A 24,506-nucleotide genomic window follows, 5' to 3' on the forward strand; every position below is an offset into this window, starting at 1 on the left:
TGCCTGATAAGAGTGTTTTTGTTAACCGGAAGGCCTTGGGCCACACCAGATGGTCTGCGGTGACGAGGTGATTTCTAGTGGTGAGCCCTCCGGTCTTGCAGTATCAGCTCTAAGGTTAGCTACGTGGGCGGCCATCCTTGCGTACAAGAGCCCCAGTTAAAAATCTGGACACCCAAACTCAGGAGAGCCACAGTATTCCCTGCATATTTTCACACGTAGCTGCTGGGAGAAGTTGAGTGCTGTTCACACGACTCCAGTGGGAGAAGACAACTGGGAACTCATGCCTGGATGTTTCCTGGGCATTGCCCTCTTCCCGTGGCTGATTTTAACTTGTATCCTTTTGAAGTAATAAACTGCAACCGAGGGTAAAACGGCTTTGTTGAGCTTTGTGGGTCCTTCTAGCAAATTACTGAATGTGAGAGTGGGCTTGGGGACCCCTGAATTTCTCTTATCACAGAAGTGAGGATGTTGCTATTGCCATTTTCAGGCACACAAATGAATATGTAACCACATAAAAAACGCAAAAAGAAGGGTCTTGGGGAACCCCTGAACTTGCAATTGGTGTCAGAAGGTGGGGGTGGTCTTCTAGAGTCTCACATTTGGCTCTATTTCTGGTTTCTACTTACCATTTCTTTCCTCTCACTCTCCTCAAGTGGGTACGTTTTCTCATTTCTTAACCTACTTATCTCAAATTTATTTACTGTTTCTTTAGTGATCTAACATACAATCGGTTTTTGGTGTGTGTGTGTGTGTGTGTGTTTTAAGGAGGTACCAGGGATTGAACCCTGGACCTTGCACATGGAAGCAGACCCTCAACCACTGAGTCACACCCAAGCCCCTCATTAGTTTTGGGTTTGTTTTTTTTTTTAAGATCTATTTTATTTATTCCTCTCCCCTTCCCTCCTAAGTCTGCTCTCGGTGTCCATTCGTTGTGTGTTCTGCATCCGCTTGCATTATCCTGCGGCACTGGGAATCTGAGTCTCTTTTTTGTTGCGTCATCTTGCTGCCTCAGCTCTCCATGTGTGTGGCACCACCCCTGGGCGGGCTGCACTTTTTTCCTGCAGGGTGGCTCTCCTTTGCGGGGCGCACTTCTTGTGTGAGGGGGACCCCTACACGGGGATGCCCCTGCGTGGCATGGCACTCCTTGCGCACAGCAGCACTGCACATGGGCCAGCTCATCACACGGGTCAGGAGGCCCTGGGGATCGAACCCTGGACTCTCCATATGGTAGACGGACGCTCTATCAGTTGAGCCACGTCCGCTTCCCCTCTCATTAGTTTTTATAAATGTTTAATGAGTATTTGTATAGTACAGAGCACAATGTGTCTATTAAATCAACTTTATTAAATTTTATTTAAATCTTTAATATCTTGTTTCTTTCCTACTTAAGATGTCAATATCTGAAAAGTGTAGTATTAAAGTCACAATTGTGTTTTGGGTCCATTTCTAATGGCTTTTACTTTATGCATTTCAATGTCATAGTTTCACTATAAACTAACTTCTATTAATATAAAATTTCTCTCATCTTATTTATAGCTTTTTGCCTTCTGTTCTACTTTGCCTTCTTTTCCCCCTCAGATTTATTTTCTTTCTCTTCCCCCCTGCCCCTGCCTGTTATTTGTGCTCGCTGTATGCTCTTTACGTCTGTTTGTTGTATGCTGTGTCTGCTCATCTTCTTTTTAGGAGGCACCAGAAACCAAACTCCGGACCTCCCGTGTGGGAGGGAGGCATCCAATCACTTGAGCTATCTCCACTCCCTGCTGGTTGTATCTCACTGTGTTTCCTTGCTGTGTCTCCTCATTGTGTCATCTCATGGCGTCATCTAATTATGTCAGCTTGCAATACCAGCTCATTGCATCAGCTATCTTGCTTGTCTTCTTTAGGAGGCACAGGGAACTGAACCAGGACCTCCCATGTGGTAGGCAGGTGCCCAACAGCTTGAGCCACATTCACTTCCCTCTACTTTTGTCTTATAGTAATATTACTACTCCAGATTTCCTTTGATTTATGGCTTACCCATGCTTTTATTCTTACTTTTAACATTTCTAGACCAGTTTGTTTTATGTGTTTTTTATAAATAACATATAGTTCAATTTAATCTGTATCTTCTAATAGCAGTAACCATGTACTGTCTGATGTGACTATGCTTTATTAATCTCTTACCCTGTATGTCACGTTATTTTTCTCCCCTGCCATAAATATATGATTTCTGCTATTTATAGTTCTTGGGTCACAGTATTTCTCCCTTAACATCCAGCAGATATTGTTCAGTAAACTTCCAGCACCAGGTACTGTGGAAAAGTGTGAGGTCAGCCTGAATTTTTATCTTTTGTATCTAGGTAATCTGCTTTTTCATTATGAATACTTTTAGGATATTTTCCCTTATATTCTGATATTCTGAATTCAACATTATATGTTTTAATTACTTTTTAAAAAATACTTGGTAAGTCCTTTAGGTCTTCACTTCAATTTTTTTCTTTAGCTAAGATGATTTTTTTAAAAAATTATTTCTTGGCTATATTTCTGTTTTCAGACAAGATGAAGTAACAGAGATCAGATTTAACCCTCATGCTTGAAACAACTAAAAATAAAACAACAAAAGGAAAGCTGAAATAAATGAAACACAGTTCTAAAGATAATGGATATCAGTCGACAAAGGAGAGTGGTCCCTGGGAGGCAAAAAATGAGGTAAGCTCTGACTGCTCCAGCTTACACATCATGGTGCAGGGGAGGGACCCAGATGGAGTCCAGAGATCTCCCTGAGTTGACTATGCAAGACAGCTAAAAGCAGGGCAGAGTACCAGAGAGGAGAAAGCCTTAGAAATCTAGGCAGAAAACTTAGGTGAGTTGATGAGGGTCCTCCTCAAGGATTCAGCTGAGCGTTCATTAGCAAAGGCGTGAGAGAAGCTACTCAGTGCTGGGAAAGAAACACCCCAAAAGACATAGTGACCTTTAGGTTTTCTATTTTTTCTTCAGTGAGCTGTGGGAGTGTGTGTCTTTCAAGGAATTTTTCTGTATCATCTAAAGCTTTCAAATTTATTGGTTTAAAAGCTGTTTACAATATTCCCTTATTACTGTTTTGATGTCTGTAGTATATGTAGTAAGTCCTTTTTCATTCATGATATTAGCAATTTATGTCCTACTTTTTCTCCTTATTAGTTTGGCTAGAGGTTTATCAGTTTCATGAGTAAGGCAACAACCCAAGAATCAGGAAGAAAAGAGGGCAGCTGTTTAGAGTAAGGAGTATGGCTTTTAAAGACAGACAACCTGGAATGGAATATTAGTTCTGCCATTAAATAGCTGTGTGGGACGAGACGTGCTGCTAAGCTAACTTTGTGAGTCCCAGATTCCCTACTTTTTAAAACAGGGATATTACCACCTACAAAGAATGGTGTGCAGATTAAATGAAATTATGCATTAGATGTTCAGTAAATGGTATAAGTTATTTAAAACCTACCTCGGATTTTAAAAACACAAACTAAACCTATAATAACAAAGAGATTAAGCCAGATATTAAAAGTATTCATTTTATATACAAGGATGAACTAATCCCTTTGTTTATCTTAGTTTTCTCTTCGGGTTGTTCTCTGTGGCCCCAGACATGAGAGAACTTTTTTCTCATCTGAAGACACTGTATAGGACATCCATGATCTCACTGTTCAAGCTGACGTATCCCTCTAACTCTGGAAATTAAACTGACTGTTCCCCTGCAAATAAAAACCTAGGTCTATAGATTAAATCCCTTCCATTTTTCTTGAATCAAACTCTTATTATTGGGATTTAATGTTGTGAGAGCATATCATTTACAAGAATCCTTGAGGGCAAGTTGTTTTTAAAATCATGCTGTAGAGTTCAGCAGTTTAAATGGACAATAAATTTTTCTTAGAAATGCTATTCACTTACGCTGACAGCATTAATATCTGACACATGTCCAGTGAAAGACTGTTTACACATTCCATCTCGAATATCCCATAGTTTGGAAGAGGCATCGCAAGCACCAGAAATGAAAGTCCTCATGTCAGGACTGAGAGAAAGACTCATCACATCTCCCGAATGCCCAGTGAATGTGGTTGTCTGCTGGGCAGTTTCGATGTCCCATAAAGCACTAGAATTAAAAAATAAATAAAAATGCTTAATGACAATGATTTCTTCTTACATTAGTTCCTATCACCACCCCAACCCCAAAATCAGTGTTCTTCTGGAATAAACTTACCAAGTTGTATCTCCTGAACTTGTAACAATTTGGCTGTCATCTAAAAAACGACAGCAGGACAAGTAGCCTACAGCACAGAGAGCAAATTTTATTATTAACTGAGTAACACAACTGCCATATGAAATATAGTAAGATGCATTTTTAAAAAAATATACACAAGCAACAGGTTTTTTAAAATTTTACTTTTACTCTATCATTCTACTTTTATTTCAAACTCTCTGCTGTCTGGAACTAGATTTTATTCAACAAACCCTTCTTGGGCACGCACTATGTCAATGACATTGTACTAGACACTCTATAGGTTACAAAGCTGAGTAACACACAGCCCCTGCCACCTAAAACAATAGTTACAAGAGAGATATACTTTTCTCTGCAAATAATATAATCTATGGCAGACTGTGCTAAGCACCTTGGAGAAATAAATAAAAAGCATTGTGAGAAATTTCAAGACCAACATCATTGAAGATTTCATGAACAGGGTGGCATTTCAATGTTTACCTTCATTAATGTTTCAAAATATAGTAATGGCAGGAAAAGGCTATTCTATAGGTTTTGTAAAAGCAGGGTCAAGCAGCATGGCCAAGAATTTAGAGGGGAAGGAATAAGATGCATGGCAACAAATTCCTTATTAATACTGCTAATGAAATACTCTATTATTGAGCTAAGGTGTGCACAATGACAAGTCAAGCAATGTGCTATCATATAGTGAAAGGTACTTCAAAATGTTTTCCATATAATTTTTGAAACTGCAGTAATATAAGACATGTAAAATTTCCTGTTTTAACTGCTTTTATGTGAAAATATATTCATTGTACATACTTTAAATTATGTTAATTGAGTAGAGATGCCAAAATTCCATAATTGTGACATAGCAGCAGAGATTAAACAATATTATATTTGCTTTAATTTTGTATTTATTATTATTTGATTTTTTTTGCAGTAAATTTATCATTTTTACAAAAGTAATTCATCTACATTTAAAAGTAAAATAAAACTGTGGTCACCACTTCTTTGGTTATTAAAAATTAGTGTTTCTCTGATTCATAGTAATTTCTACTCTCTCATCCAATCAGTACTCATCCTTTAGACAGCTGAGTACAATTTGTTACTAGTTCTCCTTGATCAACTACTCTAGGAAAGGAGACAGATTTGGTAGGAAAGGAGACCAGAGACGCTCACCTGTGTGACCTGGTAACTCTCGGCTCACTCTCACATTTCCCTCTCGAGTTTTTAAGTTATATATAGAGCAGATATTGTCCAGTCCTCCACAAGCAACATAATTACCAGAAGGAGCATAAGCACAGGTCATCACCCAGGAGGACCTCAAAGGAATAGCATGCATCTATAGAACAGATACAAAGCACAAAAGCTATTACTAAATAAAATTATAAAAACCATCATTTATTTTTCATACCTATTTACACTTAAGTAAACATTACCAAAAATTGAATATATCTAAGAAAAAGCCAAATAAAACATAGAATATAATGGTTTGAGAAAGTGAACAATGAAAAGTAAAATTCTTGTGCACATTTTAAGTGGCTATTATTTTTTCTGTGTTATCAAATCATTTGGTTTTAAGATATGCTCTCTTCAGAAATCACTTTAACAGAAGCAAAGGTCATAAAGATGTTTCAACGCTAATGTCGCCATTTGAAAATTTAAGTGTAAAATGTTAGAGATTTTAACAAGATTCTTTGTTATTGTAGCAATGTATAAAAAAGAAAATTTGCTCCAATATAATACTGAACAATAAAAAGGGATGCAATTAACAAGTGTCACAGTCAATTAAAAATGGTTCTTCAATGAAGAGATGACACTCCCATCTTTCTATTAACAGGGCACATTCTCTGGGCTCTCATTCAAACTATTGCAATGGGTTTTGCACTGATCTAATCACAGCACTATCTAGTTAGTGCCTTGTTACCCAAAACCATCTTTTTGCTAGTCAGGTGGCAGAATTCAAGGTGCTTGGGAATAGCTAGGCTAAAAGGTCCATTCAGGGAATCAACACATCATGTAATTACTGCTGTGCTCTTACCCTAAAATGATATTCTTAAATCTAAAAAAAACCTTTTTTTCTGTTTTAGGAAAATATTTTTGAAACTACCAGATACAAGCTTAATGTCTATTAATATAGAAATTGTTTCATTACAAAATTGTCATAGCTAGCTTTAAAATGTCAATCAGGCTGAAGTAATTATTGCACAAAATAATATTTTCAAATGTTTAATAAGAATAATGATATAAGTGTACACGGAATCTAAAGGTAGTTGTGAAAATATTCCAAGTTTTTTTTTTTTTTACTAAAACTCAATTCTTGCAGGGGACATATTAAGACCCACAGTCTTTAAGTACTGAGATAAATCAAGTTCTAAACCGTACCTAGTATATCTTCTAAGCAGTCCAGAAATTCAAATGAATGCTAAGAGTGGGCAAAGAAAAGCTTCAAATTACCCATAGAGCTTACCCATGACTAGAAATTTTAAAATGAGGGTCTTTGACATATTAGGAAACTGGCATTTTAAAACACAAATAATATGTAAAAATGGTGCATACTGTTTTATAACATTAGATATGGAATAGGAGACTCAAGCACACTGAACAATATACCTACAGTTTTCCACGGGAATAAAAAAGGGTTAAATATTAAAGCTAAACACTAATCATAAAGACAGGGTCTAGATTAAAATAAATCAAATATATTTATCTCAGAAGGAAATTAAAGTTTGAAGTAGGAGAATCAAAGAATTGGTGGACGGACAAACCAATCACAAGATCATCTAAAAGAATGGTTAAGGAATTCTACCTTATTTGTTGTATAGCTATCCCAAATAATTAATTTTCCATCTTGAGAGGCACTGACTAGTAGCCTAGAGGAACAAACAGAAAAATAATTTGATACCTAGAGGACAAAAGTTGCTTCAATTAGTTACTCATTGCATTAATGTAGAACACTTGAGAAAAGACAAAACATAATTTTTCTAATTAACATCTTGATTCCAAAAATGTTCTCCCAACTTTTAAAATAATTATGTTGCATGCCAAAAATTTTCAAAATAAACCATAAAATAAAATTTAGCAATTGATTAAAAACATCTCTGGATACGATTTGACTTTTTCATGGTGACATTTTAATTCTTATTCAAGATTCTAATAGATATTAGCTGACTGGTTCAGTACTCACTGACTCACTGAAATTTAATGACAGAACAGTATATGTAAGATTAACAATGGTATTCTTTTCAATCTGAAAACATCGATTGAAAGCTTGTGAATGCAAGACAATGTTACGGGTACAATGCAGATATGCCTCATGCTCTTGAAGCCTCTACCATCGATGGAGAGAAGATATTTACACATATTTATAATAAGGCAAGTAAGTGAAAACTACCAAAGGAGTGGTATTAAAAAAAATCCTACAGGGGACAAAAAGAGGGAAAATATCTGGGTTAATCAAGAAAGGTCTTTCAAAAGAGAACTCTTTAAAAATGAAATTTTAAGAGCTAACGACAGAGGAAAGTCAATTATAAGAGGAGGGTAAAGTACAGTCAATGACAAGAGGCTGAAAAACACAGTGGGTGTTTCAGGTATTGTGAATCTTATAGAGTTTAGAAATAGGAAAAAAGTTTAGAAAAGTAGAAAACTTTGTTTGCTAGGCTAAAAAGTGTGGACTCTGTTGAAAAACTAATCAGCAGTCAGTGGATGTTTTTTTTGTTATGGAATTCTGTTTTTCACTATGGTATATTTCAAAAGTATATACAGTGAAAAAAGTCACCCTCTGGTCCCTATTCCCAAGCCGCACAGTTTCTTTCCCCATAGATACATAACTTTATCAGGTTCTTTTGTAGCAATCACTGAAAATTTTTAGGAAAGGTAAGATCGAATAGTGGTATACAGGATGGAACCCGAAAGGAAATTCTTCAAAAATCCATTAAAATAGTTAACAGATAAGATAAGAAGAACCTTAAGTAATGAGTGGACAGACTAGGTGGGAAGAAAATGTGAGATGGCTCCTAGATGGTACTTATATTTTGCTATGACATTTAATAGTCTTGAGAAAATTTTTTAAGGAAAGTAAGAATAACTAACATTTCAAGAATAACTAATATTCTATTTTGAGTTTAAAATGTTTGGTACATTTATGGGCAAATTATTTTAATCTTAAACATCTTAAAAAAAGAATAGAACATTTTGCCTAGCTGTAAGTCACTTGTCAATTATATAATTTTATTTATCCCGCCCCCTCCCCCCCCCCCGAGAGATATTCTACAATATGGCACTCAAATATCCCACTTACATCCTATAGTGCCGAGCATTATATATAGGTAGGTAGGGCTTCCTCTACATTTTTAGTGTCTTCTAGGAGAAAAGAATAAATATGTACCTTTTATTGAAAAAAAATTTCTGGACATGTATTAGGGTTCTCCAGAGAAAAAGAACAAACAAGATTAACCATAGGAATTGCCTCACATGACCACAGGGATTGGCAAATCTGAATTCCAAAGTTATCTGCAAGCTGGAAACTCTAATGAAGGTTTAGATGAATTCCCCAGGGGAAGCTGGCTAGGTGAAGCAGAGATAGAAATTCTTCTTTCTGACTGCTGAAATTATCAGTTCTCCCATTAAGGCCTTCAGCTGATTGGATGAGACTTCTCTCATTGTTGAAGGTAACCTTCTTTTAGCTTATAGTTGTAACCAGCCATAGATGCAATCAACTGTCTAATGATTTAAATCCACAAAATATCTTCACAGTAACAATCAGGTCAGTGTATCTTGACCAAATAACTGGACACATAACCTGATGTGTTGATAAATGAACTTAAACATTAAGCCCACCTGCAGTCAACCTGGCAGTCATACACATCTCCTTAAACCATACTTAATCTTTAAATAAAAACAACACGTCATACTTTTGCCTAACATTCAACTAGACTGCACAGAGCCAGAAATGCACTAACCCTTGCCCCAGAAGAGGATGCAAGCCCTTGGGTGATATTCACTCTTAAACTTGCTACCTATGACATAAGTACTATGATATAAAGTCAGTACAACTTATGTTACATGAGAAGAGGATCAAATAGGGAAGAAAACAAAGAAATTTTCTATATGTATGCAAACAAACATACTCATAACAAAAGAAGGAAGAATCATAACCAGTACAGTTCTCACTTTTCTGTAGCTGGTCACATGGGCATGGCTTGTATTTACCACTACCGTCTTCGAATACCCATTCTATAATCCCTTTATCCTCAGCAAGTGCCTCAGTTGGTCATGGTTTTTCTGGTTGGGTGAACCAAACCTGTCAAAGGTTCCAAACAGCATCTCTATTTGCCACTGAAACTTCCAGTACCCCTGATCTGCTGGACCATATGGCCCAAGTGGCAGAGCAGCATGCACAGCAGCCTGTACCTGCTGCAAAGCCTCCTCTGTTCTGGTTCCCACTCAAGGCAAGCACCTTTCAAAATAAGCAGCATTTTTGGTCAGTCAGGAAATAGGCTGGAGCAGCACAGCCAAATGAGGTATTAATATGTTGCCTCCAAAATCCAAGAGGCCAACTAAGAATTGTGCTGCTTTTTCTAGGGGTAAGAGGTGCCAAATGCCAACTTATTCTTCACCTTAGAAGGGATATCCTGACTTGTCTCACACCACTGGGAGCCTAGAAGTGGAAGGCCCCTGGAGTGGAAGACCCCTGAATTTTTGTTGCATTTGTCTCCTACTCTCTGACATGCAAATGCCCTACCAACATATCTAGAATACTTACTACTTCTTGCTCACTGGGTCGAATTACCATAATATCATTGTGGCAGCTTGGCATTGTTTATGAATTCCAAAAATATATATTGGTGTATTTATAAACTGCTCTGTTCCTCTGGGCATATTAGATAATATTAAATTCAGAGGTTACACTTATACTTGATTAAACTATGATTAAGGCTTTGATTCAGCCACAGCAGTAGGACCAAGGGGGCGGGGACTCACAGAGAAAATGACATGTCAGAGGAGAGAGTTGGAGTTTTGGACACTGGAGCCCCAGAGACAGAGCCAAGCCATTCACCTGAAGAGACCAGAGCCCTGAAAAACTGAGAAAGCCCAGAAAGAAACAAGCCCTGGGAAGAGAGACAAGCCTTATGCTAACCTACAGCTGAGAATGGAAGGAGCTGGGACCACAGAGCCTTAGGAGGAAGAGGAAGGCTGAACCCTCAGAGACCAGCAACCATATTGCTCTAACACGTGGCAACAGACTTGGTGAGGGAGGTAAATTATGCTTTATGGCCTTGTGACTGTAAGCTTCTACCCCAAATAAATACCCTTTATAGAAGCTAACAGAGTTCTGGTACTTTGCATCAGCACCCCTTTTTGGCTAATACAATCATCAATAAAATGGACCAGCATGAGGTCTTGTAGAAGGAAAAGGAAATCGAGGTCCTAACAGACTAGAATATGATATAGGACTGGAGAGTTGATATTTCCCTAAAGGAATACAGTGAAGATGTATTGCTAGCCTTGTCAGCTGACAGCAAACTGTTTCTGGTGGTCTTTATTAAGAAGTATTGAGCAAAAAGCATTAGCCAATTCAGGAGGTGCATACCAAATGTTAGGCAATGTGTTGATTTGCTCAAGCGATGATACCACATCTGTAGCTTCAACTGGAGTAATCACCTGGTTAAGTTTAAGATAATTCTTGTCATCCTCCAAGATCCATCCATTTTCTGCACAAGCCAAATAGCAAAGCTGAATGGGGATGTGGTGGGAATCAGCACTACTGCATCCTTGACGGTGGCACTAATTTCTGAAGCCCTCCAGGAATGCAGTAGTGCTTTTGATTCAGTGTTTTGCTAGGTAGAGGCAGTTTTAGCAGCTTCCACATGGCCTTTCGTACAATAATAGCCCTCACTCCACAAAACAGAGAATGAATGAGGAGATTCTGCCGTTGCTGAGGACACCTATTCTAATTATACATCCCAGAACTGGGGAAATACAAGAATGGGTTCGGGGACCCATTAGGCCCACTGTGAGATGGACCTGAGTTAAAACCCCATTGAACACCTTATCGCCATAAATTCCTACTCGGATTTGTGGATAACAGTGACATTTTGGGTCTCCTGGAATTAATGTCAGTTCAGAACTAGTGTCTAATAATCCCCCAAATGCCTCATGATTTCCTTTTTCCCAATTCACAGCCACCCTGGTAAAAGGCCATACGTCTCCGTGGGTAAGGCTGCGAAAACATTAACAGTATAAATATCTGGCAGTATAGCAGGATCCTTCCCAAAGGGGACCTGGCTTTCCCTTAATTTAAGGGGTTCTGGGTCTATAAAGTATCTCATGTCTGGGAACTGACTAAGGGACCATGATTCTTTGTTTTTGTGATTTAAGTTAGACTGTTACTCACCTGACCTAAATTCTGCTTATGCAGAGCAAGTAAGAATGTAGTAGACCATCCATTTTTTCACTTCTACGTAATCTAGGATCAACTAGCCAAGGCCAAGGCCTCTGTGAGTCAGACTATTCTGATTACTGCTTTGACACTGCTCTCCATTACGGCAGCCATACCCACCTAGTCTTTGGCAATTAAGTGCTGCCACTTGGTTCCTGCCAACCCAGCATCTGATCATACCCATTATGTTTAAGGATCCAAGTTCAGAGGAAGCTTCTCACAGTAGTATCTGGTCTCTAGAGAAGAGCTGCCACAGAACTCTTTAAGGATGATGAAGCTGCTTTCGCAAATGTATTCCTCTCAGTCCTAGCGAGAGGTGTGTTCTTTGGATACTCCTGGGGTTTGAGCCAGTCTCACATGATAAATGCACTCTAATATTCTGATGTCTCATAGTCTTTGGTCCTCTCATCTACATTTTATCAGGGCAGTTCCAGCATTCCACTTCAGGTAATACAGGCCAACTTTTGGTGCAAGTTTAAGCCAACCACCTGAAAAACTGTTAGAGCCCCTTCTAAATTCTCAAGCTACAACACTCAATCCAGAATCTCTGCTGGGTGAGCCCATAAAAAAAGTCAACCTGATCCAACTTTATGTTCCTTCCATCATTGTCTCACACCTTTAATATCCATTCCCATACATATTTCCCTGACTTCTGTCTATATAAACAAGAAAATTCATGCAGTTCTTTTGGAGTTTAGTGTAATTCCTCATGGGTCATACTGTGTACCTCTCCTTTTGGGCCTGTTGTGACTACAACCTAGGTACAGGTCTGAAGAATGGAGCGGTCACTGAATTCCCCAGGAGTAGCTGGCTGGCTGAAACAGAGATAGAAACTCTTCTTTCTGATTGCTGAAATCATCGGTTCTCCTTTAAGACCATCAGCTGGTTGGATGAGTCTTCTCGACTGCTGAAGACAAACTCCTTTGTTGATTGCAGATGTAATCAGCCATAGATACAATCAACTCACTATGGATTTAAATCCATGAAATACCCTTACAGTAACAATTAGGCAGTGCTTGCTTGACCAAACAACTGGACCCCATAACCTAGTGATGTTAACACAAAACCTCAACCATCACAAGGTATTTCCTAACAAGAATAGCTAAATCAAAGGAACAAATCAACCACAGTGGCAGCAGTGGTTTCCTGTACTGACATACAGGAAAAAGCCCAGGGCGCACTGTAACCATGTGTATAGAGTGTATCCTGACGGCCAAACTATCCACCGAAAGCCAGCTGACAGATGGGTGAATGTGTTTTGTGTAATTCCATTCTTTGTGGATTTATTATAATGTGATGAGCTGAACTGTGCTCCCCCCAAAAGATATGGTGACGTTCTAACCCGCAGAACTTCAGAATTTGACCTTACTTTGAAATAGGGTCTTTGCAGATGTACTCAGGTAAAAATGAAGTTATGGTGAATTAGAGTGGGTCTAAGAAGAGGGGAAAAGACACAGAGAGAACGTGGCCATGTGAAGATAGAGGGAGACACTGGAGGGACACATCCACAAGCCAAGGAATGCCAAAAACTACAGGCATATACCAGAAGCTAGAGGGGCAAGAAAAGATGCTCCCACACAAGTTTCAGTGAGCACATGGCCCTTGCCAGCAGAAGTCCTTGATTTTGGACTTCTAGCTTCCAGAGCTGTGAGACAATAAATTTCTGTTGTTTTAAAACAAGTTTGTGGTAATTTGTTACAGCAGCCCTAGGAAACTGAGGTAATAAATTATTATAGCAATATGCTAGTGATTTGTACAAAGAAGGTATTCAATAAGTACTTGCTTAAGAACTAAAATTTCAATGTCAGTATGCAATAAACTATTTTTGGCATATTAAAAAACAAAGCATGAAAAAAAAAAGCATAACACCCCACTTCAAAGAAAAGAAATCCTCTCCTAAACAGTTTTCCTGGATCATTTCATAAAGGATATATATATATATTTTTTCAGTTGTTATATTTGTTTTGGTTTTTTTTTTTAAATTTTATTTTTTATTGACTTTGTAATAATATTACATTAAAAATATATATGTGAGGTCCCATTCAACCCCATCCCCCCACCCCCCCTCTCCCCCCCCCAACAACACTCGTTCCCATCATCATGACACATCCATTGGATTTGGTAAGTACATCTTTGGGCACCTCTGCACCTCATATACTTTGGTTCACATCATAGCCCATACTCTCCTCCATTCCATCCAGTGGGCCCTGTGAGGATTTACAATGTCCAGTGATTGCCTCTGAAGTACCATCCAGGGCAGCTCCATGTCCCAAAGACGCCTCCACCTCTCATCTCTTCCTGCCTTTCCCCATACCCTTCGTCCACTATGTCCACTTTTCCCATTCCAATGCCACCTCTTCTATGTGGACATTGGATTGGTTGTGTCATAAAGGATATTTTTGAGAGGCAAGTTTACTTTCCAAATTACCTTTTCATAGTCAAGGTTTTTCAGCTTTCAAGTATCAAAGTATATTTTTAGTAAAAGAAAAGTATTCAACATTTTCTGTAAATACTCAATATAGTTTTTAAGCAAAGAAAAGGCAAATGTTGGCTCTTAATGAAAATAATTCCAATAGCTTGAAAATGACAGGTACGAACCTTGAATCATATCCCCAATGCATAGCATAAATTTTAGCTAGGTGACCCCTCAGTGTACGTCTCGTTCGCATTTGTATTCGACCCACAGAGTCCATATTTGATGTGATCTTTAGAAAGCAACAAAAATGTTATTCTTTATCTTAGACACAGTTCAGAAGATAATTTAAAACTAGAAAGCATTAGCAGAGAAAAAAGTGCAAACATAAAAGAATCATAATAATTGACGATAATTTAATGGAAGAAATTCTACAGAGTTGATATGGGATCAACAAGCTCAAAAAAGAATAAATTATGACTTCTATAAAATTACCCTATCTCCTATTTTAGGTGAGAATATCTTAAGCAGAATATTAAATAACAGACATAACTCTAAACTTTATTTTTTTTTACAAACTAGTCACAAAAGTCTAATAGTAGATGATCAAAAAGCAAAGCATTTTTAATTATCTATAAGAAAGTTTTATATCAGTATAGCACATAAAATATTTCCTTAATAAAAATGATCAATATTAGTTAAACTAATGAAATTTCTTAAGAGTTATGAGAAAAATGTTTAAAGTTCGGAGTACAAAAAGAGGAATCCAAACTATTTGAAAAGTATACACTATATTTATATGAATCTAAATATTTTACAGAATCTAATTTCCCACAGATCCTATAACAAGTATGTTTTAAAAAGGTACTTTTAATGTGACTCTTTATGTTTTCCAATCAAGGTATCATTTGATTTTTAAAATTAAGTATTAATAAAAAGAATGTGATCATTTGAATTCAATGTGAAGCTATTCCATGTGAATTACTAAAGTGAGCTGAGAAAATAAAAAGCTTACCTGAACAAGTGTTGCATCATTACATGCTTTCCTAGCATCCTGAAATAATAAAGATAATACACTTAGACTTGGAAACCTCTATATAAGGTTAAAATAATATTTTAATTGAAACAATGTAAACTTGCAAATACATTTTTTTCAGTGCCACATAATCTTTACTTTTGAAATTTTTATTTAGATAATATTAACATAAAATTCACCATTTCAGCCATTCTAAAGTTTACAATTCAGAGGTTTTTATTATATTCACAATGTTATGCAATCATCACCATTATCTTGTTTCAGAACATTTCTATCACCCAAAATGAAACCATATACTTCCCAATCTCCCCTTTCCCTCATCCCATGGTAACCCTTAATCTACTTTCTATGGATTTGCCTATTCTGGACATTTCATATAAATGGAATCATACAATACGTAGTTTCTTTGTCTTGCTTCTTTCACTTACCATAACGTTTTCAAGATTCTTCTATATTGTAATATCTATCAATTCTTCATTTCTTATTATGGCTGAATAATATTCCATTTATGGATATACCACATTTTATTTTTCCATTCCTCAGATGATATACATTTGGATTGTTTCCCCTTATTGGCTATTAGGAACATTTGCATTGAGTTTTTTACATGTCTTCAAATCTCTTGGAATGGAATTCTTGGGTCATATGGTAACTGTTTAACTTTTTGAGGCATTCCCAAACTATTTTCCAAAGCAAGTGTACCATTTTACATTCCCACCAGCAATGTATGAGGGTTCCAATTTTTCCACATCCTCACCAATACCTGCTATTATTTGACATTTCATTCTAGCTATCTTAGTGGGTATGAAGTAGTATCTCATTATGGTTTTTCTTTTAAGTTTTTTATTAAATTGTCTTTTAAAAAAAAAAAATAGATCACAAAAAAATGTTACATTAAAAAGTATAAGAGGTTCCACATACCCCACAACCCCGCCCCCCACTCTTCCCATATCAACAACCTCTTTTATCACTGGGGCACATTCATTGAATTTGGTGAATAAATTTTGGAGCACTGATGCACTGCATGGATTATACTTTATATTGTAGTTTACACTCTCCCCCAGTTCATTCAGTGGGTTATGGCAGGATACATAATATCCAGCATCTGTTCCTGCAATATCATTAGGACAACTCCAAGTCCCAAAAATGCCCCCATATCTCATCTCTTTTTCCCTCTCCCTGCCCTCAGCAACAACCATGGCCACTTTCTCCGGATCAATGCTACAGTTTCTTCCATTACTCGTCACAATAGTTCTATAGTAGAATACCAGTAAGTTCACTCTAATTCATATTTTATTCCTCTATCCTGTGGACCCTGGGTTGGTGATGTCCACTCCACCTCTATATTGAGAGGGGACTTAGATCCCACATGGTTGATGGATGCAATTCTCCCGGCTGGAGTTGTAGGCACTCTTGTTACCCTGGTGTGGTGGCTGACCGTCTTCACCTCCCTGTTAGCCAGCCTGTGCAACAACAAACCAGAGAGTAGGAGTTGCAACTCTACTGAGGCTCAGGGCTCAGCTGGCACATGGCCAGTCCAGAGATTCAAGTCTCCTGGAAATACATCAACCCCAGCACCAACCACAGGTTCAGTAAAAGTGACAGAAGAGGTAGTGTAGAAAGTTCACATCTGAGTCCAACTCCACCACACTCAGGAACACAAATTCCAAGTAGGGTTCACTGACAAGGCACTGAATTCCAGAGCCAACTACCATGATCGTAAACCTGTGTGTCTCCATAGCCCTCAGGAGCACCAGTACCTGGGTTGTATCTACTTTGGCTGTCTCTGGGACCCTGTTGAGGTGTGCGTAAGCGTGACCCCTCTGATGACCTCCTGACTATGTTTGAAGACTCTTAGCCAGATAAACTCATTTGTCTTTAACATTTCCCACTTTTATTCTTATTCAAGGTCTTTTTATAGTTGCATCATCAGTGACTGGTAGTAATCCCTCAGCACCAGGGAGGCTCATCCCCAGGAGTCATGTCCCATGGTAGGGGGAAGGTTATGGTTTTGGGGGGAATCATTATGGTTTTGATTTCCATTTTCCTAATGACTAATGATATTGAACATCTTTTCATGTGTTTATTGGCCATTTGTATATCTTCTTTGGAGAAATGTCTATTTAAGTCCTTCAATGATTTTTGAGTTGTTTGCCTTTTTATCAATGGGATGTAAGAGTTCTTTATATATTTTGCATACTAGACCCTAACAGATAGATGATTTGCAAATAATTTCTCCTATTCTGTAGGTTTTTTTCACTTCTTGATAATATCCTTTGATGCAAAAAGTTTTCAATTTGACATCTAATTTATCTATTTTTTCCTTTATTTGTTCTTTTTCCATTGTATTTTAAGAAATGCTGCCTAATCCAAGATTACAAAGATTTATAACTACATTTCCTTCTAAGAACTTTATAGTCTTAGCACTTACAGTAATTTAGGTCTTTGATCAATTTTGAGTTAATTTTTGTATGTGATGTATGGAAGGGGTCAAATTTCAATCTTTTACATGTAGATATCTATCCCGTTGTCTCAGCACACTTTGTTGAAAAGACTATTCTTTCCCCACAGAATGATCTTGCCACTCTTGTAAAAAATCAAATGACTATAGATTTATGGGTTTATTTCTGGACTCTCAATGCTATTCCATTGTACAAATATGTTTTTAAAATTAATTTTTAAAATGTTACATTAAAAAAATATGAGGTCCCCATATAACCCCCATCCCCTCACACCACTCCTCCCACATCAACAACCTCTTTCATCATAGTGGGACACTCATTGCATTTGGTGAATACATTTTGGAGCACTGCTGAACCACATGGATAGTAGTTTACATTGTAGTTTACACTCTCACCCAGTGTACCTAGTGGGCCATGGCAGGACCTACAATGTCCAGCAACTGTCCCTGCAGTACCACCCAGAACAGCTCCAAGTCCTGAAAACGCCCCCACATCATATCTCTTCTTCCCTCTCCCTACCCTCAGCAGCTACCATGGCCACTTTCTCCACATTAATGCTATATTTTCTTCCATTACTAATTACAATATTCCAGAATAGAATATCAGTAAGTCCACTCTAATTCATACTCTATTCCTCCATCCTGTGGACCCTGGGATGCTTATGTCCACTCCACCTCTATATATAGAGGGGGCTTAGATTCCACATGGATGATGGATGCAATTCTCCTGCTTGCAGGTGTAGGTACTCTTGACTCCCTGGTGTGGTGCTTAACCTTCTTCATCTCCCTGTTAGCTGGCTGGAATAAGATCATTAAACCAGAGGGTAGGAGTTGCAGGTCTATTGAGGCTCAGGGCCTAGCTATCACCTGGACAGTCCAGAGATTCAGGTCCCCTGAGCATATACCAAACCCCAGTGCTAACCACAGGTCCAGTAAAAGTAAAAGGAGAGACTTGTGAACAAAGATCACATCTGAGTTCAACTCCATCACACTCAGGAACACAAACTCCAAAGTAGGACCAACTGACACGGCACTGAACTCCATCTGCCATGACCATAGAACCTGTGGGTCTCTGTAGCCCTCAGAAGAACCTACTTTGGCTGTATCTGGGGCCCTGATGAGTCGTGCATAAGAGTGATCCCTCTGATGATTTTGTGGAGACTCAGCCAAGTAAACTCATTTGTCCTTTCCATTTCCCCCTTTTATTCAAGGTCAAAAAGCATTTTTGATACCTGATGTTACATGTAGGCTGAGATATTCTGCTGGTCTGAGTTGACCCTTTTATTCAAGGTCATTTTCTAGTTACATCATCAGCTGGTACTTGGTAATAATCCCTCAGTGCCAGGGAGGTTCATCCCCAGGAGTCATGTCCCATGCTGGGGGGAACGTAATGCATTTACATGTTGTTTGGCTTCAAGACTGGCCACATTTGAGCAACATGGAGGCTCTCAGGAAGTAATTCTTAGGCACCCTGTAGCTCTAGGCCTAGTTCTTATTTCAGATGCACAGGCTCACAAGCACAGTCATTAGTATCAAGGACTCATTGTTGGACCATCCTTCTTTATTGGTCTTAACCATTGCATTTGGGGGACTGTTGCTATTCCACAAATATGCTTTTTTGTTAAAATAATTTAAAAATTTCATCCCCTGAGTAAAAGTGAACAGGGTGATTTAAGAAGCCCATGATAATCAGTTATATTTATTACTAAGTCTCAGCAGGAAGTAATAGTTCTGAATTCTCTTCCATTTGTATTGGCATCTAAAAGTTGAGATGATAGGAAGGGTACTTATAGTATGCTCCAGGTCATTTGAGAAATGAGGAAAAATAACACTTATTTAAATGCTTTGTAAATAGATCATATATCGATGCCATTCAAAATTTTTAAATTATAGATATACTATAAAAAGAGTATGATTATTTCAGGAAAATAATTTTTATGGAATAGGAACATTTAAACTTTGAATAGCATCTATATTTTTATATTAACAGCAGCCTCCCTATGTGTGAACAGGTGTTTAGGTCTAAACATTATAGCATAGTCTTCCAAAAAGACCTGAAATTTTTATACAAACTAAAGTGAATTATCAAGAGAAAGACAGTGGAACACAAACGATCACACAAAACGAAGAAAATATTTAATTAGAAATAAAATGTTTTAAATGAAGTTTATAAGTTAATAACAAATTTAGAAGGTACATATATATGGAAAAATCAGAAACAAGGAATTCTTCCTGCTAGACTTAAAATTAGGATGGGTAGTATTCTCTTTAACTTTATTTTTCCCTATATTGCCAAGAATACTCCTAGGCAGAGAAGGCTAATAATATTTGTTGGATAAATGTCCCGAACAGACAATTTGTTACCATTAGTCAAGGGAAAAATACCTGCTTCAGCTTATAGTAAAGATTGGATGGAAAACTTGATCTTTTTGACTTCCTTTTCAACCTATTTATAAATACAGAATTTTTCTCTTTAAGGGTGTTCACAAGTAGTTGCAAAAACATATGATTTGATTCTCTCATTCTCAGCCAAATTGTGGGTTTGGAAACCTCATTTGGCAAGGAATAATTTAGCCCACTTTCCTACAGTGAAAAAAAATTTCCAGAAATGACCATCATGGCCTGAACCATGTTCCAAAACTGGTGACGTGAAGAATAAAGTCTAAAAAAAATGTTCACTGATTCCAAACTTTAAGAAAATGAACATTGCTCAGGTCATCTTTTTTGATCAGTCATTCAACAAAAATCTGTGGATTAGTTACATGACAGGCATAGTTCTAGACACTATCAATAAAGCAAATTCTTGCTCTCTGAGGGTGTATATTAATAACAGTACAATTCAAAAACTGCAAATATAAGTAATTGAACTACAGTACAAATAAGTACTAAAAGTTAAAATATCATGTTGGAATTCAAGAATACTATAAACATTACCAGTAGTTAACAACAAATTTACAATGTACAAACATTCCATTCACATTACTTTTATGAATATTATCCATTACAAAGCTGAATGTAAAAGAATTATTCCCAGGTAAAGGCTGAATTTTACTGTCCACAAAAAGAAATACAAGACCTGATACTGATACTTTTGTGAGGAAAAAAAGGTAACAAATTTCTGGTTCCAAACCAAAGAAGTAACAATTAGGACAGAAAATAAAACCTATATATAGTCTCTCTCTTTTCCTAACATTTAAAATAAATCCTATCACAGTTATATTATACCATGCATTTACACCACACTTAGGTAAAAATATACTTCAAATATATTTCTAGAAGAGAAGTGGAAAAAAAACTGGAAAGGAGTATTTTAAACATAGTACAGAGGAAGTGGCTGTGGTTCAAACAATTGAGCTCCCATTTACCATATGGAGGACCCAGGATCGATCCCTGGGACCTCCTGCTAAAAAAAAAGAAAGAAAAAAGGCATCCCAGACCTATGTGGACAGAGGCATGAAGAAGCACAGGCCCTTGTGCAGCATGGAGAGGAGCAGGACCCTGTGCAGTGAAGCGATGCACCAAAAAAAGACGATGATGCAACCAGGTAGGAAAAAATATACATATACATAGGTACAAAGAAAAGTACATGGTATTTTCATATATGCAGTTACTTGAAAACATGAGAGGGCATGACTCGGTGAGTATCTGCACCCATGACACTGCTTAGGATGATGGTGAGATATGAAGATGATCAAGACACAGGATTTTCCACCCAAGTACAAGAAGTGGAAGGAAATGTGCACAAGGAACTAGAAGACAAGGCAGGCTGCAACCAGTATAACCAGCCCTGAAACAGAAGTACAAAGTTCCATATGAGTAAGGAACTGCCACTTACTAGTGCTAGGCTAAGTCCTTTACACGTTTTTCATTTAATCCTATCACAAACCTGTAAAGTAGGAACTGGTATTTTCATTTTACAGCAAAGATATCAAAAGATTCAAAAAATTAAGAAACTCACCCACAGCCAAAAAGTAATTAAAAGGTGGAGCAAATGCACTTTCTACCATGCCGTGCTGACTTCCAATAAAAGAAAGAGAATAAATCCAAGGGGTGTGTTCTAGGTTCCTTGGCTGCTGAAGCAAATACCATGCAATGGGTTGGCTTAAACAACGGGAATTTAATGGCTCATGGGTTTTTTTTTATTGTTTTGTTTTGTTTTGTTTTAGATAGTACTGGGATTGAACCCAGGACTTAGTACATGGGAAGCAGCATTCAACTGCTGCACTATATCCACTCCCCAGTGAGAGCTGGTTTTTTTGTTTTTCTGTTTTTAGGAGATACTGGGAATCACACTCAGGACGTTGTACATGGGAAGCAGGTGCTCAACCACTTGAGCTATATCTGCTCCCCAGGCTCACAGTTTTGAGGTTAGGAAAAAGTCCAGATCAAGGCAACATCAAGGAAATGCCTTCTCCCCAAAGACTGTGGCACTCTTGGGCTGACTGCTGGCAATCCTTGGTCCTTAGCTTGTCACATAGCAGCATTTTTGTTTTTTTCCTTCTCTTATGGGTTCCAATGATATTCACTTTGGGCTGTTTCCTCTATGGCTTGCTTTTTCTATGTCTCAATCTCATTTTGCTTATAAAGGATGCCAGTAATAGGGTTAAGTCCCATCCCAACTGAGGTGGGTCACACCTTATCTGAAGTAACTTCATTAAAAGGTCTGACAATGGGTTCACATCCTGTAGCAGTTTGATATGGTTATGAATTCCAAAAATAGATATTGGATTATGTTTGTAATCTGGTCAGTACCTGGGCATGATAAAGTTATGATTAGGGTTTTGACTGGCCCCACCAAGGGGTGGGGACTCACAGATAAATGGCATGGAAAAAGACAGAGTTGGGGGTTTTTCTGATGTTGGAATTTTGATGTTCCTGTTGTTGGAGTTCTGATGGTTTGAGTTTTGATGTTGGAGTTTGATGCTGAAGTCTTAAGCTGGAGCCCCAGGAAGTCAGCACATAGAGGAAAGAGAAACAAGCCCCAGGAAGAAAGGAACTAAGCCAGGAGAAGAACACAGAGGAATAGAGACGGCTCCTTAGACATGGCAGAAACCCCAGGGAGAGAGACAGAGCTTTTCACCAGAGAGTCTACTGCTGATCTTGTAGAGAGAGGCAAAGTCTAGAGAGCCTGATAATCTACAGCTGACCTTGTGGAAAAAACAGAGCAGCTGAGCCCGGTTGAATACAGGAAGCCTGAACTAACGCAGACATTGGCAGTCATCTTGCTTCAACATGTGAAAATAGACTTTGGTGAGGGAAGTAACTTATGCCTTATGGCCTGGTATCTGTAAGCTCCTACCCCAAATAAATACCCTTTATAAAAACCAACCAAGTTCTGGTATTTGCATCAGCACCCCTTTGGCTGACTAATACACATCCACAAGAACAGATTAAGCGGTGGACTTGGCCCAGTGGTTAGGGCGTCCGTCTACCACATGGGAGGTCTGCGGTTCAAAACCTGGGCCTCCTTGACCCATGTGGAGCTGGCCCATGGGCAGTGCTGATGCACACAAGGAGTGTCCCCTGCGTAGGGAAGCCCCACGCGCAAGGAGTGTGCCCCATAAGGAGAGCTGCCCAGCGCGAAAGAAAGTGCAGCCTGCCCAGGAATGGTGTTGCACATATGGAGAGCTGACACAACAAGACAACGCAACAAATAAGAAACATAGATTCCAGTGCCGCTGACAACAACAGAAGTGGACAAAGAAGATGCAGCAAACAGACACAGAGAATAGACAACCAGGGTGGCGGGGGCGGGGGGGGGGGGGGAATAAATAAATAAATCTTTAAAAAAAAAAAGAAGAACAGATTAAGTTTAACAACATGTTTTTCTGGGATACATACAGCTTCAAAAACACCACAGGGATAGGTAATCTGTCTGAAAAAGTTTTAAGGGAAGGACTAGGACTCAATGGAAGGGTTTCCAAGGACCAAATTTGGAGCTGAGATGGTACAGTTCCAGGCAAAGGGAACAAAAAAGGCAGTGATGTGGGAAAGAACAACATACTTTCAAGGAATGGTAACCAGACCAGTATGACTAAAGCATAGATACAGAGAGGTTAGGAAATAATGCTGAGAGGGCAGGGCAGCATTGGTGATAGAGCATAGACTTTGGAATAAAAATGTATCTCCTCTTATCCTGGTGCCATTATTTACAAGATATATTACCCTGGTAAGTGAATTAACCTCAGTGAGCCTCTGTTCCTCAACTACAAAATAAATTAATATCACCTCCCTCAGAGTTGTTATATGAGGATTATAGGAGATGGACATGTGAGCAATGCTTGGCCAATCACTTTCTCCCACAAAGCATCTGGAGCAAGTGGCACAAAGAAGTAGAGATGGTGGAGAATTCTTTCCAGTGGTGGCAGAACATCTAATTCACAGATTAGTCTGAGAGATCTTCTCTGATCATTGCAGGCAAAATAAATATCTCCTTTGTTTGGACATCTTGTTGAGACACCTGAGGTATCAAAAGCTCAGGTTACTTATTCATATCTAAATCTCTAATGCCCATCACAGGTCTTACACAGAAGGTGCACTCTGTAACTATTTATTAAAACAACAACACAACACAAAAGTACTGGATATCACCTGCATAAAAATATTTCAAGTCATGGAAATGGATGAGATGAAAGAGAGAGGAGTAAACATTTATGGATGAAAACTCACAGGGAAACAAGCATTTAAAAGGTAGATGGAAGAAAATGACTAGGTAACAAGACTCATCTGAGAGTGACATTTGATGGAAGCAAAGGAACAAACATAAGTTTAAGGAAATTTTTAAAACTACAAAAAATTTTTAAAACTACAAAAAATCAAATAGGATGTGAACTGCAAAGAAACAGTTGCTGATTAATTACATCACTGGTGATCTTTAAGAGAGCAATTTCAGAAGAGTAACAGAAACAAAATCCATTTACAATGGGGAGGTAAGAAGCTGGA

At 38.1% G+C, this 24,506-nt stretch overlaps 1 protein-coding gene across 1 annotated transcript in view; it reads right to left on the reverse strand.

Annotated features, from left to right (window-relative positions):
* GNB4 (G protein subunit beta 4) overlaps nt 1–24,506 on the reverse strand; it is a 103,816-nt gene that overhangs the window by 24,666 nt on the left and 54,644 nt on the right. Inside the window, exons 3-8 of the mRNA XM_004478969.4 lie at nt 15,083–15,121; nt 14,253–14,359; nt 7,023–7,086; nt 5,393–5,555; nt 4,214–4,280; nt 3,904–4,105 (exon numbers count right to left, since the gene is read on the reverse strand). Of these exons, the coding sequence (XP_004479026.1) occupies nt 3,904–4,105; nt 4,214–4,280; nt 5,393–5,555; nt 7,023–7,086; nt 14,253–14,359; nt 15,083–15,121 (642 nt within the window). The remainder of the gene's footprint in view (nt 1–3,903; nt 4,106–4,213; nt 4,281–5,392; nt 5,556–7,022; nt 7,087–14,252; nt 14,360–15,082; nt 15,122–24,506) is intronic.

The sequence above is a fragment of the Dasypus novemcinctus genome, chromosome 4 (assembly GCF_030445035.2).
Source record: "Dasypus novemcinctus isolate mDasNov1 chromosome 4, mDasNov1.1.hap2, whole genome shotgun sequence".
Lineage (NCBI taxonomy): Eukaryota > Metazoa > Chordata > Mammalia > Cingulata > Dasypodidae > Dasypus > Dasypus novemcinctus.